Source organism: Thermobia domestica, chromosome 11 (genome assembly GCF_964235325.1).
Source record: "Thermobia domestica chromosome 11, izTheDome1.hap1.1, whole genome shotgun sequence".
Lineage (NCBI taxonomy): Eukaryota > Metazoa > Arthropoda > Insecta > Zygentoma > Lepismatidae > Thermobia > Thermobia domestica.
In genome coordinates, this window is record NC_137464.1 from 81,683,984 (window position 1) to 81,700,808 (window position 16,825).

Sequence of the window (16,825 nt, forward strand, 5' to 3'; positions counted from 1 at the left end):
CGGAGGAATTCGTAACTACTACAGAAGCTGACTATATACCAGTTGCAACGAAGTAGCAACTGGAAACGCGTAATACGGGAGGATAGCAGCGATGCAAGAATAAATCCACTTCCTCATGTTAAGAGATAGGAGCTCGCTGCCATATGCTCAACGTTACTGCTTCCAGTGGCTTCAACGTTGCTGCCACTGGATTTGTATATCACTCTCTTTCTTTCAGTTATTTTTTTTAGAAATGCATCAATACTGTTTCGCGCTCAATAGCAAAGGTTTATTTTTTTACTGATACACTACTTTAATACTTAAAAATATCTTTAGTATTAGAGAAATATCCGGTTGCACAACCATGCAACATATAGTACCAGCCGCCACTGGAAACAGGTTCTATATTTGATCTTATTCTCTATTACAACTAGTACTTATAGGTGCACTACTTCAAGTTTGAGTATTTAATATAAATAGTTTGGAAGTCTTACAAGTACATTCACGAAGTGTCCCCTTGTCGTGTAGAATTGATTCAAATACAAAGCTCTCCGCGGCCCAATGTCTATTGTGCTAATTTTAGCGGCCCATACCGGTAATTTGCGTATTTATAGGCCTTCATATATCCAGAATTCAATCATACACTAGTATAACGCTCGGACACCATAGCATTTCCGAGAAAAGTTTACATGAATTTGATGTATCACTTGCCCATTTGAAAAACCGAAAGTTGAATCCAATATGGTGAAACCAAAATAGCGGGCGTGGTGAATAACATGTGCAGAGAAGCAGTACTTGATCCAATTTGTTTTGCATATGATCACATTCATGCCCAGTTACATTAAAGAAGCTAAAAGCAATTTTGTGTCTGAGCGTTATAGTAGTGTATGATTGAATTCCGGATATATGAAGGCCCATAAATATGCAAATTATCGATATGGTCCACTAAAATTAGCCCAATACACATTAGGCCGCGAAGAACTTTGCATTTGAATCAATTTTACACAAATCCCGAGGGGACACTTCGATAATGTACCTGGTTAGTTTCACGGTATGAAACGATACACACTTTTTTTTTTTTTTTTTAACAAATCTTTGCTTCTTAAGTCGCCCCTAGATAAATGATTATTCACATGCCTATGTCAAGTATTTATTTCGGAATAGGTCAACCCGGAGTTGGGAACGCTAATATCAACCTAATTCATATCACAAGTTATAAACTTTCAATAGTAGTAAACATTTATCATGTTTCTTTAGCAAACGAAAGAGTGAATGAACAGGTTTTCTTTCTGTTTAATCCACGTTCTTTGTGCGAATACAAAGTTATTGACAGATTCATCCCATTTATTGTTGGTTGTTGGTTTTCCTTCTCATTTATTACTGTGCTGTTGTTATGGCATAAGGTGTCAGCTACTGTGTGTTTCGTTGACAGAGCGTTCGTATTTGAAAGCCATAACCTCTGTTGTATTGGGTGGGATTTTGCTTTAGACAACAAATAACCTGCATGTAGAAAAATTGCATCTGGCGTAAAAGATCAATAAAGAAAACAGAAAGGAGACACAATTTTAAAGGGGAAAAAATCCACCTCAACTTTCCTTGATAAATCTAGTCGATAAACGAATGTTTATTTAAAGCTTAATAACTTTTGTTTGAAGTTGTCGTGTTCAAAGCGGGTTACTGTTCATAAAAGGAAGTAACTTTCTCTCATTTATGATATAAAATGTTCATTAGGCTGAATTTACTTTCCTTGTAACATCACAATTCCAAACAATTGTCAGGTCCGGATTTAACGTTTTGCCGCCCCCAAGCCGAAAGGTGTGTGTCGCTCTTCACCGAGACATATGAAATTGTAACATAACAGAAAATTCAAAAAAATAAACTTAATTTATGCATGCTTTAATTTATGAATGCTTTTGTTACAGGTTTTTTTGTATATAATTCAATGAATTTTTGTACTGTGATTGGGTGCTGTAAGTCATACATGCTTGGGGGCGCAACGTGCACAAGAACAACAGCCTTACAAGCCTGCCTCTACGCAATTATCTACACGTACTGCAAGTACAACGTTTAATTTTCATTCAACTTTAAACACCATGATTGAATCCAATAAGAATTATTACTTGGAGATCGATTATCCTGACTTCAATCATGTTTTATTATTATTATTATTATTATTATTATTATTATTATTATTATTATTATTATTATTATTATAAGTTTTTAATGTTCTTCGTCTTGCTTTTTAAGTTTCGTCCAACTTGCGCCTCAACTAACGTTGCGCCTCTAGGCCCGAGCCTAGTATTAAAAGTTAAATTCAACCCTGCTAATGGTGGTGCATTGTTATTTATAATGGCTTGCATTGCACGATGATAAAGAAAAAAAAATTCTTTATCTGAAAGTTTGCTCATTCAGATAATATATGATTCTAATGTTTAATTTTTACTAATCTGTTTCCAGAATATTCAGAAATATATTTTAACGAAAGCAACACAACTTTAGATCAGAAAAGTTGTAAAAAACGTTCAGAAATGGTGCGCAACCAATGATCTCTTGTCAATAATCTCCAGCCTCTTTTATGAGTAAAATATATCTTTTAAGCAGCAAAGTTGTGTTACTATCGAATTTTATTACTTAGGTTAGTTCAATATAGTTTCATTTGTGAGAGCTTACATTCATTGCATTCTTTCTATAATGTTAAATGTAACTTAATCAATTGCGTAAAAAATATCGCCTCTCTTTGAGTTTTTAAAAACAAATCTTCATTGAAAATGTTTTGCAAAAAATTCACTAACGAGGGATGTACTTGAACCTGAACCCATAAAATGGGGGTGATTTATATATTTTCTAAAAGCTTGGGTCAAGGTATGATCAAAACCGGTTACCAAAATTGGGAAGGTCTCATGCATTTTGCAACGTATCAAAGTAAAATAAATTGTCCAAGGGCCCCCTGCAGGGTCCCAGAGGGGGTCCAAATCAAAATTTTTAAATAGAAAGAGGGGTCAACTTGCATATCGTATGAAAGCTGGTGTTAAATGAAAGAAGATAAATCAAGTGTCGACTCTTTACGATAACCCTGTGCAAAAAAGCGATGGGTAAAAATATCAATACAATCTTCATTGCAAAGTCTATGGCCACTCGTATGAATCTGAAACGGTGGGATAGGTGTAAAAATAAAAAGATGGATATGTTATTATTTCAGAAGTATAATGATTCAAAGTAAAAAAATGTTTCAGGTTCCCTCTCAGGGTCCCAGACGGGGTCCAACTCAAAATGTTGAAATGGGAAAAGGGTTCAAGTTGAGTATCGTATGGAAGCTGATGTCAAGAGAAAGATGAAACACGTCTGGACTCTTGATGATAAGCACGTGCAAAATGGCGGTGGGTCAAAATGTCAACATAGGCGTCATTGAAGTCTATGCTCACTACTATTAATCTGAAACTGTGAGACAAGTGAAAAAAAAAAGACTAGAATGTTTCAACACGCTTGAATTGATATTTTGACTCACCTCCATTTTGCACAGGCTTATCGTAGAGAGACGAGACTTCATTTATCTTCCATTTAACACCAGCTTTCATACAATATGCAAGTTGACCCCCCTTTCCATTTAAAAATTTTGATTTGGACCCCGTCTGGGAACTGTGGGTGACCCTGGGACAATTTATTTTACTTTGATACGTTGTACTTTTGAAATGATGAAAGACATGTTTTTCTGTTTTCATATCTGACTCACTGTTTCAGATTTTTCGGGGTTGTAACGGACTTCTATAGACAGGCTTCAAGATCTTAATAATAATGAATAAAGCGCTGCCCCCAAGCAAAATGCATGAGACCTACCCAATTTTGGAAACCAGTTTTGATCATTCCTTGAGCAAGCTTTCAGGAAATATATACATCACTCCCACTTTGTGGGTTCAGGTTCAAGTACATCTCGGGTAAGTCTACGCCTCCCACTTGATTGCCTGTAACTCGAGAACCAAAAACGTATACACTACAATATTTCATAAGCTTGTATAGCAGTCAAGTTCTAACAACATGCAGTTTTATCCAGATCAGATGAATTCAGTTGAACTTGTTTGATATATATATAACTAGCAGCGTTCACCCCGCTTCGCTGCGGTCACCCCGGAACGCAATAAACTTTGTTACTTAGATAATTTTTACTTTTTCGCTTTCAAGTGATATGATAAAAACCATAGAAGATTGCAGTAAATCTTAACATTATATCGCCTGTCATTTATGTTAACCCGCCCCGCTTCGCTGCGGTCATCCCGGTGCTGGCATATTGTAAAAGTGTCTGTAAAAATAAGCAAATCAATTAAAAAATTTTAAACAGAAGATTCAAGCTATTTTCCGCTGTATATCGCCTGTCATTTATGTTAACCCGCCGAGTGACACGGCCATGCGGGTTGCATATAAATACGTTTATTTTTACCTATGATGAACTAATAACAAAGGATTTGTACGTTATGGACACTTGAATGGTCAATTATCTCAAGACACTGGTAATTAAAAATTAAAGTGATATGATAAAAACCATCTAGGGTCCAAATCCTAATAACCCCCCAAAAATGAAAGAAATTGGTTCAGCCGTATTAGCGTGATGAGCGGACAAAGGATTTTGTACGTTCTCTTTTATATATATAGATAGATATCCTTGATTTTTGAAGGAATAATAAATGGAAAACGAAAAATAATGTTCATTAGCTGCAAATAACCCTATCAAAGGAAATGCCAATGCTACTACAACAACGACTTAACAAACTCGTTCTAACTATTGCCAGGCGGTACAAAACATACATCATCTTAGGCGCTGGTTATAATCTCCAAGGCAGAACTGTATTCTCCTTTTATCTTCGGGAGCTATATACTGTGTTTATACAGAGTCCGCCAGAAAAAAATGTATAGTCTTTGTCATCCTGTATCAGGATACTGGTATTGACAATTGTTCTGAAATTTAGGTATGTTGTAGTATGGTTTTTCTCCCAACAGATGTCGGCATTGTCAATTGTTTTCAGTTTCAATTATGTTGTAGTACTTTCTTTCGTTCAACAGATGGCAGTACTGTCAGCACGATTAGTGAGATAAGAAAATGACAGGAGCGTGCTTGACGTTCGACTTGTCAACAATGCGTTTGATTGTTAGGTGGATTGGTGGTTCAGTACTAAACTCCCCTCTCCACTGATGCTGCACTTCGATGGAATTCCCAAACCTGATAAAACACTTCAAAACGTACTTATGCTGCTCGAACGTCAAGTGTGCTCCTGCCATTTTCTTATCCCACTAACCATACTGACTGTACCGACATCTGTTGAGCGAGAAAACGTACTACAACATCATTTTGACTGAAAACAATTGAAAATGCTGACATCTGTCAGGCGAGAAACCATACTACAACATAGTTAAATTTCAGAACAATTGTCAATGCATCCTGATACAGGATAACAAAGAGTGTATACATTTTTCTGGCGGAAATGGAACTACTGCTATGATGTCAATTGTGACTAAAGGCCCTTTGTATAATTCATGTTTCCGTTGTTGGACCGCTTTGTTTCCTCCTCATTTCAGCTTCTATTATTATTCATATGTTTTTCACACATCCAGAAAGGTTACAAGTGAAAACGTGACTTTTATTTACTACATACATTTACGAAGATTTTTTTTTTTTTTTTTTTGAAAATTCTGTACCCCTCGCGTTTATAGCTTTACCTTTCAGCTAACAGGCCCCCGCACTTGCTCGCCCTACAACCTCGTACCACATATTTCAGCGTTTGCTTCCATTCTTCGCAGGCAAAAATAAGTTTATGGCTTTATTCTTCGCGAAAAAATTAAACCCTTTTTCCCATAGAATACGTATTTCAATCAAAGTGAGATGATAGCATCCTATGTCGGCCCAAATGCTGTGTTCAAATTCATTTCAAATGGTTCACTTAATTTCCTCTGATGATGTGACTGACAACGTTGTAGTCATTTTTTATATGTTTAGAACAAATTCGTCAAAAGCAGAATCTCCAGAAACACTGTGTCACTTGTCCACTTGTTTTGAATAAGAAATTTTATACCGGTACCTAGTTTTATATCTGTAACATTTCTATAATCTTAAGAGATATCGAATTATGGCAATTTTATTATAACAATCGCAGCCACCACCCGTTATTTCTTCCCGTCTTTTGTCTTCTCTTCTAATGGAAACAAAAATACGCTTAAACACGTCTTAAATTATTTTAAATTAAAAGCCTAAATACCAATTTTCATGTCCCTAACATCAAGGGATTTTGAGGTACGGCCATCTTATTACCACAATTGTAACTCCCATCATTTTTGATTTCCACCTTTCTTTGTCCCTTCAAGGAGATATAATATATATATATATATATATATATATATATATATATATATATATATATATATATACTCTAAGTATAAATACCAAATTACATGTGTCTAACCTTAAGGATTTCGAGATATGTTCATCCAGTTATAACAATTCTAACCCTACCTTTTTTCTTCTCTTCCATGGAAAATGAAAAAAAAAAGAAAAAAGAAAACAAAAATAAAACAGTGGAACATTATTTTAAATAGGAAGTCTATATACTAAATTTCATGTCTTTGCTCTTAAGAGTTTCGGAGATAGACAGTTTACAAATAATTCCCACTATTTTCCCGTTCCTCGTGGAATTTTTAAAAACTTTCCCTTAGTGATACCTTCGTCACAAATTCTATGCACTGTCAAACTTTCAAGTTTCTAGCTTAAGCCGTTACCGCTGAGCATTGATCAGTCAGTTAGTTACTTACTCACTCAAGACTTCGTTTATATATAAAGATATTACAAAATCAAGAACATATGGAGTGATGAATTGGAATGCTTCGACATCCTCTATTTTATTCATTAATTTTTGTGCACATTGTTCTAATTCTTTCCTTAATTTCATAATCTGAAATCACATAGGAAGAACACCTCTTTTATATGAAACATTATTGTGGAAGTGAGAGTTGTTATTGAGTTTAATGCCTGAATTCTTGTGATGTATTGCAAGAATAAAACTATTTTGAATTTGCTATTTGCAAATCAGTAATGTTCTTTTAAGTAATGTGTATCACATTTATTTTTAAACTGTAATACTTAAATGACTTCACGCAAACATATTTTTCTCATTTTTTTTTTAAATACGTGCATTTGTATATCTTCCTCTGATGAAACTTGGAAAACCATTCCACTTCCAGATTCCAGCAATTGGTAAAACTGAAGGCAGAACAATGAAGGCAGAAACCCAATTGTCCTATTGCTGGTAATATACACAGGGTCGGATATAAGTGCACTACAGGACAAATTGAGACTGGTTCTGAAATTTGGAGCCGTGTACTAGTAACTCCTTGTCCGCCAAATAGCCAACTGAAGATCCTCGTCGCCAATACTACTTATTAGTCATCTTCTAATTCCATGTCCCAGCGTTCCGCGTTCGCGTCGCCATCTTCCAATTCTTCTGGTTCTCCAAACGGCCGGACCTGTCTTCCGACTTGGGTGAGGAAAGCCTCAAATCATGACAGTGGAATTATATCCTCATGGCCATATACCTGTCGTAAATTGTCATCCACCTGCAATTTGCTAATCACAGGTTATCTGAAAAATTAAAGCAAAACTTTGTAAAGTTCACTAGGAGACCGTGCTTAGAATTTTCCACTGGTAGCTTTCATTGCAGACTTTGAGTGTTTGTCAAAGGAATCAAGCATACGTATTTCTCTTTGCAGAGTCACCGCCGACACACAAATCTCAACCAGATACGAACAGCGACCTAATCTCTCTGGCAGAGAAAGGGAAAGTAGGTGGTAGCAGCAGCGCCTCTTCCAGCTCCTCCACAACTAGCGGCGATGATGAACTTATTTCCCAGAAGGCCTTGCGACATCGTGACAATCGAGGCTACAGGAAGTTGCCATGCAGTGTCAAGACTATGAACGAGGAATCGCCAACGCCAGTATCGGAAAATGCTGGCTACACGGAGCCTACCACCAACGACAATGACGTAAGTATACTTTATTGGTTCTCGTAAGCTCATCAATATTCAGTACAAGTTGGATAAAGATTTTGCTTCATGTAATTATCATTTTGATGTATACTTATCTGATTATCATTTTCATACAGCTGAGAGTAGTAACAATCAGGGATCGATTTATAAAGAGAAGGCTACAAGAATTTCCCGTACTTTCGCATGTTTTCCTGTGGCACTGATTTCCGAATAGCCATCTCAGCCTAAGATTTTTTGTTAAAAATCGTAAAGTACTCCTTTCGTTTGAATATTTCTTAAACTGGACCCTTACGAATTACTAAAACAAATAAACAAACAAATGTTAGATATGATCAGTAGTGTAATGCTAGAATCTTTGGTAAGTATACGCTCGATTGTCTCCAAAAGTATAGCGTATACGCAAGACTACTTGGCGTATACGCACCCCAATATACGCTCATTCGTAAATTTAAGGTGAGTATACGCTGGACTATAACAATTTGAGGTGGGTATACGCCGTATACTCCCGTATACGCTCCATTACATCCCTGGATATGATGATGTCACAATGACAACCATTATCAACTTCACCGATTTGTTCTTACAAACGAGATTTACTTTGGTCTAGGGGTGGACGGTTCCTGAAAACGTAAACCGCGGTTTAGGTTTGCCACTTAAACCGGTTTGGAACCGTTAACCGAATCCGAACCGAACCGTTTCCAAACCGAACCGATCCCGAACCGAATCGAATCGTACTGTTCAGAACTGTCGGTAGAACTTTGACAAACTAAACTGTCCAAAGGGTTTGAAACGTGGTTTCGTTTACTATTGGCTAACCAAAACTTAAGCGAACTCCGTCAAAGCGAATTCAGCTGTGTCCAAATGGAGCTGAATTTAACCTTTAACTCACTCGTAACATAAGACCAGTTAGGAGATTTGTATATAAATAAAAGAATAAAATAGCAATGAGCCTGAAAGTACTAATTGCAGTATATATATATATATATATATATATATATATATATATATATATATATATATATATATATATATATATATATATATATATATATATATATAATGTTTGTATATCTTTTATATGTATGTAGATAGATAAAATATCACACAACTAGATACCACGTATGCACAAAAAAAAATCCTGGCAATACAAGTATTTAATGGAGAAATGATCCCAATAAATTCCTTCAAATTAGAAGTATTTCATATGTCAATGGAATAAAAAAGTGATCAGTCTTTGAAAAAAATGAAATTCGTTGGGTTAAGTTCTGACCTGTTAAGCGCCTATTCTACAACTGCTTCAAATTCGAAAATGTTATTATTCCCTTTGTTTACCTTCACTTTTAATATTCCCGCTCAAATAGCAGCTTGCATGTGTGTTTTCATTTCTCTCGTTTTTCATACTTTAATTCTCGCCGTCGTGATTAATATTATAAGATAAGCGTGATTAACTAACCAGACTCATCATCATCAAAACGCCGAACACATATTTCAGACTTTGACCGTTTCTGATTTTGAAAACGCTCCTACGTAATGTAAGTCAATACTCGGCACCTTGTATATCACATCATTAACAAATCATTATATAATAACTTTTTGTAAGTAATAAGTAAAAACTTCTTGTGAGTTTTACTAAAACGTTTGGATTGCGAGCGTAGCGAGCAAGAAAATTTTTAACAATTCTATTTCTTTGCAACCCGACAACAATATTGATTTAATAAGCCGCCAATACTTTTGTTTGTGGTGGGCAAACACCGTGCTCGTGGATTTTCTAGGGGTTTTCCCTTTCCTCCCACTTTCTTTATTCCACCATTTCTTTCGTTTCTCATCATCACCGACTCCTTTAGCCTAACCGGCATAATCGTGGAACGTAAAACTAAAGATTTCATTTCATTTCAATACTTTTGCGGGGCACCACATCGTTTACTCATTTTCAACACTTCTTTTTTCTTATTGTTTGTTCGGCGTCCTCTTGCTAGGAGCACCTCCCCTCGTAGCTACGGTTCTGGGTGTCGTATCTTCTCCATTACGATGTAGGTTTTGTACATTTGCTAATCGTACGCATAAATATCATTCTCTGACAGAAGAGTTACACTAAGTTGCAATCTCGCTATCTTCGATTCTGGACAGTGAACACAATGGCGAGAAAACATCTACCATTTCCCACTTTAATTTCGCTTTATTTCATCACCATACGTCCAACGAGTGTGATTACAGAGGTAACGGAGGAGTACATACGTGAGAAATTGGCAAACATTGATCTGACATACGGGAAAGCGGACGGTAATGGCCGTGTGGCACAACGGCTTTACAGACAACAGTTTCCTAATCTTAGAATTCTACATCACGCAACATTTTCCGGTGTAAATCGAAGATTACAAGTAACAGGATTGCTGGAAACACACAGGCCCAAGGCTGGACGAAACAGAACCGTATGGACTGTGGCTTTTGAGGAGGAAATTTTTGCTTGTGATAAGAGAAAACCGTCCACCAGCACACGGGTAGTAGCTGCTGAAATTAACACCCATCATCGGCTGGTTTGGAACACGCTTCACGAAAATCAGATGTACTCTTTACATGTCCAAAGGGTGCATGCATTACACGCCAAGCACGTAAGCGGGAGTTTGTCCAGTGGCTACGCGAACCATGTTAATATATCCCGCTTCATGTCTCGTATGCTATTCAAAGATAAAGCTATGTTTTCCCATGATGGAGTGATGAACACTGACACTCAACATTTGTGATGTGAGGCAAACCCGTATGGAATGACAACTCGTGCCCATCAGGAACGGTGTTCAGTAGTTGTTGGCGAAGTTTCAGATCAAAACTGGGGGTGGTAAACACAATAGAATCCTTTTGTATTCATAACAGTGAAGCACCAGCGGGGTGCCCGGAGACAATAGGTAGAGAGTATAGTGCTATAGAAATACACTATTGTTTAAATGACATATGATGACAGATAATGGTTGTTGTACTATTGTATGTATAATAGTGACATAAAAGAGAATAATAAAAGATGTCAAAGTTGAAAAGATAAATGATTTTAAAAAAAACCTTGGAAACTTGTTGAACAATGCTAGCTTGTTATAAAGAATAATAAAAGAGAAACCTTGCAGCTGTATGTAAAGAGAATACTTTGCAGGTGTATGTAAAAAATAATAAAAGAGAAACCTTGCAGCTGTATGCGTTAAAGAATAATAATTTATGTGGTGAACAATAGTGGATTGTTATAAAAAGAGTTTTTTAACCCGGCGGCGGCGGAAACGCGGACGCGGCGCGGGAAGGCGCGAACGGAAAATATCCGCGTGCGCGGGCGCGAGCGCGTGACGTCATTTGAAATTTTTATTTAAATATTGGTTTTAAAAAATAGGCATGTATAGTTTTGTTAGCGATGGAGAACCGTCAGTTTGTAGAAGACGTTGATGTGAAGCATAAGTTAGACGGTGAGAATGAATATCCAGATTCTCCAGATTGTACATTTGATGAAAATGAATTAGAAAGATATGAAAACGACAATATAAAAGTTTATGCAAATGATAGTGAGGTGGAATCAAATGACGAAGTGGTATCAAATGTGGATACGCCGCCATGTTCACCTGATTTATCAGAATTAAGTTGGAACTGTGAATGTGGTGTTAACTATGTGGATGTGAACTGTGTAAGAGATTGTATACTGAAATGGAAACCAAATGACTATTTAATATGCTATGCATGTTATTGGCATGATACATGTGAATGGTCTCATGAATGTTTTTATTGTAATGACGACGTTTTAGACATTCGTGTTTGGTCTCTGTTAGTGAATCCTCGTGTACAGGAGGAATTATTTGATATTTATGCAGAAACACATACAGTTATTACACCATTAACAAGAGATTATTTTAATATTACATTTGGTGAACTATCAGTGGATGTGAATGTACGAAAAGAACTTTTAAGTATTTTTCTTGAAAAAGACAGATCGAACGACTATAGTGAGGTGTGTTAAGAAAACGTACTGTACATAATGTATTTTGAAAATAATTTTTGTGTATCATGTAGTGAAGAACATATTAGTGAAGTTTGTGTTTTAAAAACTATAAGTGCATACTTACGTTTTAATAATAATATTTCTTGTGAACAATGCTTGCTGCATCTTGAACATCAATGTTTATTTCATCATGATATTGGAACTTTTGCTGTAGGCTATTTATCCAACGACATAACTCTTATTGATTTATTTGAAGTGTTTGAAGAACACCATAGTGAAATTTCAAGTATAAACTTTATACGCAAAGTGCGTGATTGTTTAAAGAACACGGAATTTGTTGGACAAATTATACCATTTTTCTTAGATCGTAAACATAAAATTTCACCATGTGTTAATGAATACATTATTGACATACAAGGTTTTAAGATTTCAAATAATGAATTTATTATACGTGAATTTTGTTTAACTGCGTGTGATGATACAGTAAATTTGCATTGTTTAATAAAATCACCAGTAGAATACAATATACTTCCATTAGGTTGTCAAAAACAAATTGAATGGTTAACATTAAACCTACATGGATTAACTTGGAATGATAAATGCGGTTATACTGTATCACACATACGTAACCTTATATATCAACTTTGTAAACAAGATGCAACCTTTTATTGTAAAGGTGCAGAAAAAACACTTTGGATTAAAAATATTTTTGCACTAGCTAATGTTATTGATTTGGAAAGTAAACAGTGTCCACCATTAAACACAATGCAAGCAAACGTGTGTAATGATTATTGTGCTTTTCATGAACAAAATATTAAACTTGAGAAAAAATCAGGATGTGCATTTCGTAATGCACAACAATTATGTTATTGGTGGAAGTTTCAACGTACTATAACATTAACTAATGCATTTGCAAAGTTGTAAAAAGGATATGATATGTTCTTGTAAATAAAAATACAAGATTTTAAATTGTAAATAAAAAAAATTTATTAAACTAATCTACTTGTTTTTCTTTTTCATTATATTGGATACATGATTGAATACAATTTTATCATTTTGTTTAAGATTATTTTTTTTGAACAAATTTAAACATTCGTTAAAGCTTTTCTTTCGTACAATATGATGCAGAAAGTACAACACAAATTGTCCACACAAGATTGAATTATCATCTTGATATGCGGAACTATTTGTAAAATATATTTTACAATTTTTATTTAAAAAAGTTTTTATTTCTTTTGGAAATGGTAATGCTAGGCTATCGAAATAGTATCCTCTTTGATTTTCATCAATGAATACACACACCCAATGTGTACCACTTGAAGATGAATTGCTTAAATTTATAATAAGTCCAGCCGGTGGTTGCACAGTTTTTGGTATTCTATCAATAGGATAAATGCCATGTACATTTGCACCAGTAACTTTATCACGAAGTAACACTTTTATTAAATCATCCGTGTACATAACTTTTGTTTTTAAATTCACATCACTTCACTTCACTTTACATCACTTTATACGCGTATATGTTGGAAGACCTAGTGGAGTATATGGAATATTTTCATAAAACGAAATAACATGTTTAAAATATTTATGACAGATTTTTTTATAAGTTTTCCAATAACGATGAATGGTGCTAACGCATAAAAAATACTTTTGACAAACTTCATAGTATGATACCTTGTAACTCTTTGAATAATCAAGCAAAAATATTACAATATACAATGTTTAACACACTTTGTACCAGTAGGACACATATAATTCATATGCTTAGAAGTGAACAGTTATACTTCTTTTATTAAAATGATACTTTTAAAAAGTATTATCAGTATATATATTTCTATCTTTATCAATTTGAATTAAAGAATCAAACTGAGCGTAAACAATACATGTTATAGGCTCAGTTAAATTTTCAGAAAAGGAAACTTTAACATTTACAGGCGCATCACGCACAAGGTCCCACGTACAATCATCTAATGTTGCTGTAGGTGATAGAATAAATGCATAAAGAGTATAGCCGTGTGGATATTCTTCAGGAGTAATAGTATGTGCATCATCTTTATAATATAAACCAGTACCGGAAAACAGAGAATGGTAACTTAGAAGGTACAAATTGTTTTGAAAATCGGGGGTGAGGGGACTGGGAGGAAAAGATTTTGATCCAACTTGTAGCTGCAGTTTGTTAACGTTAAAGTGTTGAAAATGAAATGGATTTAGTTCAGATTTTCCATTAAATGCCGAATTGGAAACAAACCCGATAACAACACCTTTAGGTACGTTACCCAGAAAAATATTATCAAGATTGTATGAATTAACGTTTGCAGGAATAGTATACGATCTTGTTTGTACTCTTGTAAGGGGATATTTTGCTGTTTCATGATTCATATTAGTATTGATTTCCATTGCTAAATGAGGTGCAACATCAATGCGACGTATATGTAGAGTAACATCTTCAAGTTTTACTTTATAAGAAGTATTTGCAGGAGATAATAAACAAAAAGCATCTTTACTACGATGTAATTTTATACGAAGACCTACTTTATTTACAAGTGCTCTTGGTAATCCAGCAATATCTGTATACAGACGACCATACATTTCAAACGATTTACTATTTTTAATATAATTAGCACGTTGTTGAAAACCTACATTAGCATTACCAATGCTATCAAATTGTTTAGCAGTATCTTTATACCACATACCTAATTTCAAATGTGTATCAGAAGCATCACGGGAATAATTTAATAATGTTTCAAGGTACGCACGATAAGGATAAAATCCTGATGAAGAAGTAATTAATTTATCATTTAATGAAATGTCAATTTGACTAAATAATGAATGTAGGAAATTATTTGTTGGTGCTACAACATCAGTGTCAGCTAATGGTGTATCATCAGGTTTTGTAATTTTACAACGTACGTAAAGATAAAGATATGCAGTATGAATAAATTCTCCTGTTTCACCGGGAATAAAAAATTCAATAGGTCCATCAGAACTTAATGTTGAAATTGGACGGTATTCAGCATTAAAGCAAGATTCAATTGCAGTTTGTGTCATTGGAGTACTAAACAAATCGAAATCATTGGTACAACATTCAACACTGTTTGAATTAAGTAGTGCCATTATGAAAATATATCTGTAACACGACTTATTTTTCTTTTTACTTTTCTTTTTCTTTTGCTTTTGTTTGTACGCTTACGTTTAGTTGGAGGTCCAAAACGAACAATTGCCGGAGCTTTACGCTTGCGTGGCCGTCTCTTACCACTTCCAGTTAATAACTGAAAACATTTTACATCTCCGTGCTCAATATTATAAGCACTAACTTTACGAAGTACTGGTCCAATATTTTCTTGTTGTTTTACAATATCAACACATACATTAAAAACGTTTGGTATATTATATTCTAAATTGCATGGAAATTTTGCACGTGTTACGCTTGGAACATCTTCATTAACTGGTTTTACAAAAACAGCATCTGTAAACTCTGTTGTATTTTCATTTATAAATCCCAGTAAATGTTGCAATCCGCGTGTCATTCCAATAACACAAAAATCTTTCAATTTTAAAGAATGTCTAATTCCAACTTGATTTTTATTTTTATAATATTTTAACATTCGTAATTCTTCAGGAATCATTTCTAAAATGGATGAAATAGAAGTATAGTATCCTGGTGTAATATCAACATCTACAATTTCAAGTTCATCATTAACGATGGTTTCAATTACAATTTTTTCATTTTTACCTACATTATAAAAACTAAAAGGAACATTAAGTTGCGTTAAGGCAACATACCATTCTCCTTCACTTAAGTGAATAGGTTGTGCTAACTTTACTATAAATGAAGAAGTTGTATTATTAGTAAAAATTTCACTACTAGCATTTGAAGGAAGAGTAACATAGAAATCATGTTCTATCATTGAACTCATTTTGAAGACTGAACAGAATTTCTTTTAATCCATGAATTCATACTTGATGGATATCCCAACCACTTTACATACATCATATCTTTTTTTCGTTTTAGTACTTTTTCAATTAAAAATGTTTTGTTTGAATTTACATTTACTTTTTGTAATTCTTCTGTGTAAAATATTCCTCTAATTTCCTCATCATTCCAATCTTTTAATTTATATGTAATAGGATTTGTCGGAATACATTTATTAACAATAAAAATTTCTTGTGACCATTTTGGTAAATATCCCTTTTCTAATTTATGTTTATATTTACTAACACGCACATAATCACCAGGGTGAAATTTACATGTTAATTTCTTTTTATTCGTTTTATCACCGTACAACGTATTTAAAACTTGATCAACATTAGAGTAATTTACATTGGCTGGTGCCATTTTAATACTACTATGATACGAATGATTATAATTTTTTACAAATTGATCTAAGACATCTATATAACGGTATGTATTTTTAGCCGTAAAATAACGATACAATTTTTCTTTTAATGTTCTTATAAACCGTTCAGCTAATGCACATTTAATTTCTGAATGTACACTATAATGATTAATTTCGTATTCTTTAAATAAACGTTTTACATGTTGATTATAAAATTCTGTACCTAAATCCGTTTGTACATTAAACACGGGTAGTTTAAAATTTTTTAAAATTTTTTTGATTGCTTTTGCCATTTCAGGACCTGTTTTTGTTTTTAAGGGAACACAATACGCATACCGTGAAAAAATATCGATACAACATAATATATACTTATAATTTTTGTTATACTTTGCTTTTTTTTCATATCTGCTAAATCCATTTGTAATGTTTCATTTGGTGCACTAACATAATATTGTTTACGTTCAAATACTTTACGTGCTGGTGCATGTAATGTATATGCATCTTGAGATGCTAACCAATTT

General features: G+C 34.2%; 1 protein-coding gene across 2 annotated transcripts in view; it reads left to right on the top strand.

Moving 5' to 3' along the window:
- Syt14 (Synaptotagmin 14) overlaps positions 1–16,825 on the top strand; it is a 474,462-nt gene that overhangs the window by 368,509 nt on the left and 89,128 nt on the right. For both annotated transcript variants that reach the window (XM_081730700.1, XM_081730699.1), the window contains exon 4: positions 7,726–7,997. In XM_081730700.1, coding sequence (XP_081586826.1) covers positions 7,726–7,997 — 272 coding nt within the window. The remainder of the gene's footprint in view (positions 1–7,725; positions 7,998–16,825) is intronic.